We start from the raw sequence: 2,621 nt of genomic DNA, 5'->3' as shown, positions 1-2,621 counted from the left end.
CACATGTAGCAGTTGCATGCCCTTTCAGCTGTGAAAGGCCTCTTTGTGGCCAGGCCCATTGTGAAGCTGGCCATGTAAGCCGATAGCAGAGTGTGTCCAGGTCCTTCCTCCCCCTTTGGTGATGTCAACTCCTTCAAGGACTCCTCCCCTCCACCTGATCTGCCTTATAAAGGATACTGGTGAAGCTGAGGCAACAGAACATCACACACTCACAGATGAGAGGCCTGAAATTAACTTAATTACTAGCTGGGTCTCTGGTTGATTTTCCTTTTTCTGTGATCTCCTCTCAGGTGTGACACACATTCAGCAGCAGAAGAGGAAGACGTTTCAGTATGTCTGTAGGGCTGGAGTTGATAGGCATCGCCCTGTGCATTTTGGGATGGATTATTGCCATTTTGGCGTGCGCCCTCCCCATGTGGAGGGTGACGGCCTTCATCGGCAGCAACATCGTGACCGCTCAGATCATCTGGGAGGGCCTGTGGATGACCTGCGTGGTCCAGAGCACGGGTCAGATGCAGTGTAAGGTCTACGACTCCATGCTCGCCCTCTCCCAGGACCTCCAGGCTGCCCGCGCCCTCACCGTCATCTCCATCCTGTTAGCCATCCTGGCAATGCTTATCGCCATCGCCGGGGCCAAGTGCACCAACTGCATTGACGACGAGGCGTTCAAGTCCAAGGTGATGATCATCTCCGGGGTCTTCTTCATCGTTGCCGGGGTCATGCAGCTCATTCCCGTCTCCTGGTCGGCCAACACTATAATCAGGGACTTCTACAACCCTTTGCTTACCGACGCTCAGCGGAGGGAGCTGGGGGCCGCGCTGTACATCGGCTGGGCAGCAGCTGCCCTCCTGATTCTTGGCGGCGCACTGCTCTGCTGCTCCTGCCCGCCGCGTGAGACCAGGTACAACCCTTCGCGAATGGCTTACTCTGCCTCACGGTCCGCAGGTGGCCCAGGGTTGGAAAGGAAAGACTATGTATGAATGACGATCACAGAGGGAAATGACTTGAGTCTCAAACCGGAGCGCCAAACCAAACTGAGGGTGTACTGAGGAAAAGAGCTCAAGGGGACAAGGAGACAAGGAGACGCCGTAGTGAAGGATGTGTTTGATTTTGCCTTTACTGTGAGGTATCTCTGACTTCGGCTTTTCAGAGACTGGAAATCCACACAAAGGACTTTGGAGAGGAAATGTCCTTTCATCATGTTTCAAAAGAAAATGATGTTCTTAGTGTCTTTTTTTTAAGGTCAACACGATAAATGTTAATGTCACGATCAATAATGTCTTAATGTTTACGGCTGAATTTTCTTCTTTTTTTTTTACATATATATAGAAACTGCCATGACTGCTTCATGTGTCACCTTCATAAAAAGGAACTGCTGTGTAGAAGATGGAGGAGTTGGATGTGTTAGATGGTGCGACCGAGTCATCAGCGGGATTGGGTGTTGTGTGTAAATACTGCAGTAAGCGTATCATTCACCTGTAACTGTCAAGGCAGATGATGACTATTGAATGCAGCCTTTAGTGCAGAGTGGTGATGTTGGGGATGGGGAAGTGGCAGAGGACTTTGAGTGCTTTACAGTGTGGACAGAGGGAGCACAAAAGCACCTGGGTTCATCCAGAACAGTAATGTTCTTTGTGTGTTGTATACAGCTGCAGTACATATATCCGACAAGTGTTTTTGTTTTTTTAATAAACATGACCGCTTTTTTAAGATACTGCATATCTTGTTTCATTTCAAACATAAAGCTCCTTTTTAATTTGCATCTTCTGAAGATCACGCTCCTTTCAAGATCTTGTAACGGCTCATTCACTCAGCACGAGGCACTAAACCGGCGACAGAAAATGACGGAGTGCGTTCTCACCAGGTGAATTCGTAAGAGCACCGACATTCAATCCTCAGGGCTACGTTACCAGCAACTGGCAACTAAACCACGCACGCTCTAAACAATTAGCCACAGGATCAGTTAACGGGCAGAGGTGAGAAGTGTGAGCACAGAGGAGTGGAGCCATTCCAGACAGGCACGAGCTATTCGTTTTATTACCCTCACAGGCTTGAGTTATCGGCTGAGCTTGCATAGTTCTTTCCAACACACTTCTAAATATGATTATGAATTTGTGGAAGTTGCCCTGCATCACCACAGACTTCTACTTTTGACCACTGAACAAGATCTACTTGTTAATTAGAAGTGCCTTGTGAAAGCAGTTGGGATTTTTTGCTTGACGTCCATTGAAGCCTATGGGGGGGGGGGGGGGGGGGTTCCCAGAGACATCAAGCTTCCCTTCAATCCTCCACTGTCCTTTTTTTCCTGCCACCTTTGTGAACTTTACGTCATGATGAGATGCACCAAAAGCAGAGCACGGTTATCTAGACTCTAGCACATTTAATCAGCCAGAGTTTCCGTGATAGACATGAGTCAAGCCTTACAGCAGTCTCGTTTCAAAAACACATGCAGCCACACCAGACAAAAGAAGCTGCGTGAAAAATGGATGACCATCGTATAGTAAATATAGGAGCGTTCCCATGGTGCCATATCACATTACTTTCCAACTGTTGCCTCTTACTCCCATATCAATGTCGCCTCGAACAAAAGGACAAGAAACGGCTTGACATCTGGTCATGAT

The 2,621-nt window shown here is 48.2% G+C and overlaps 1 protein-coding gene across 1 annotated transcript; it reads left to right on the top strand.

Annotated features, from left to right (window-relative positions):
- Positions 1–261: 261 nt before the first annotated feature.
- LOC306779937 (claudin-3-like) lies at positions 262–1,696 on the top strand. Its single transcript, XM_079272051.1, has one exon. It carries the CDS (start codon positions 333–335, stop codon positions 978–980), a length of 648 nt encoding a protein of 215 aa, XP_079128177.1. The 5' UTR covers positions 262–332; the 3' UTR covers positions 981–1,696.
- The last annotated feature ends 925 nt before the right edge of the window (positions 1,697–2,621 follow it).

This window comes from Melanostigma gelatinosum, assembly GCF_949748355.1.
Source record: "Melanostigma gelatinosum genome assembly, chromosome: 7".
Lineage (NCBI taxonomy): Eukaryota > Metazoa > Chordata > Actinopteri > Perciformes > Zoarcidae > Melanostigma > Melanostigma gelatinosum.
Note: the sequence above shows the minus strand (reverse complement) of the source record. Positions and strands in the feature narration are given on the sequence as shown.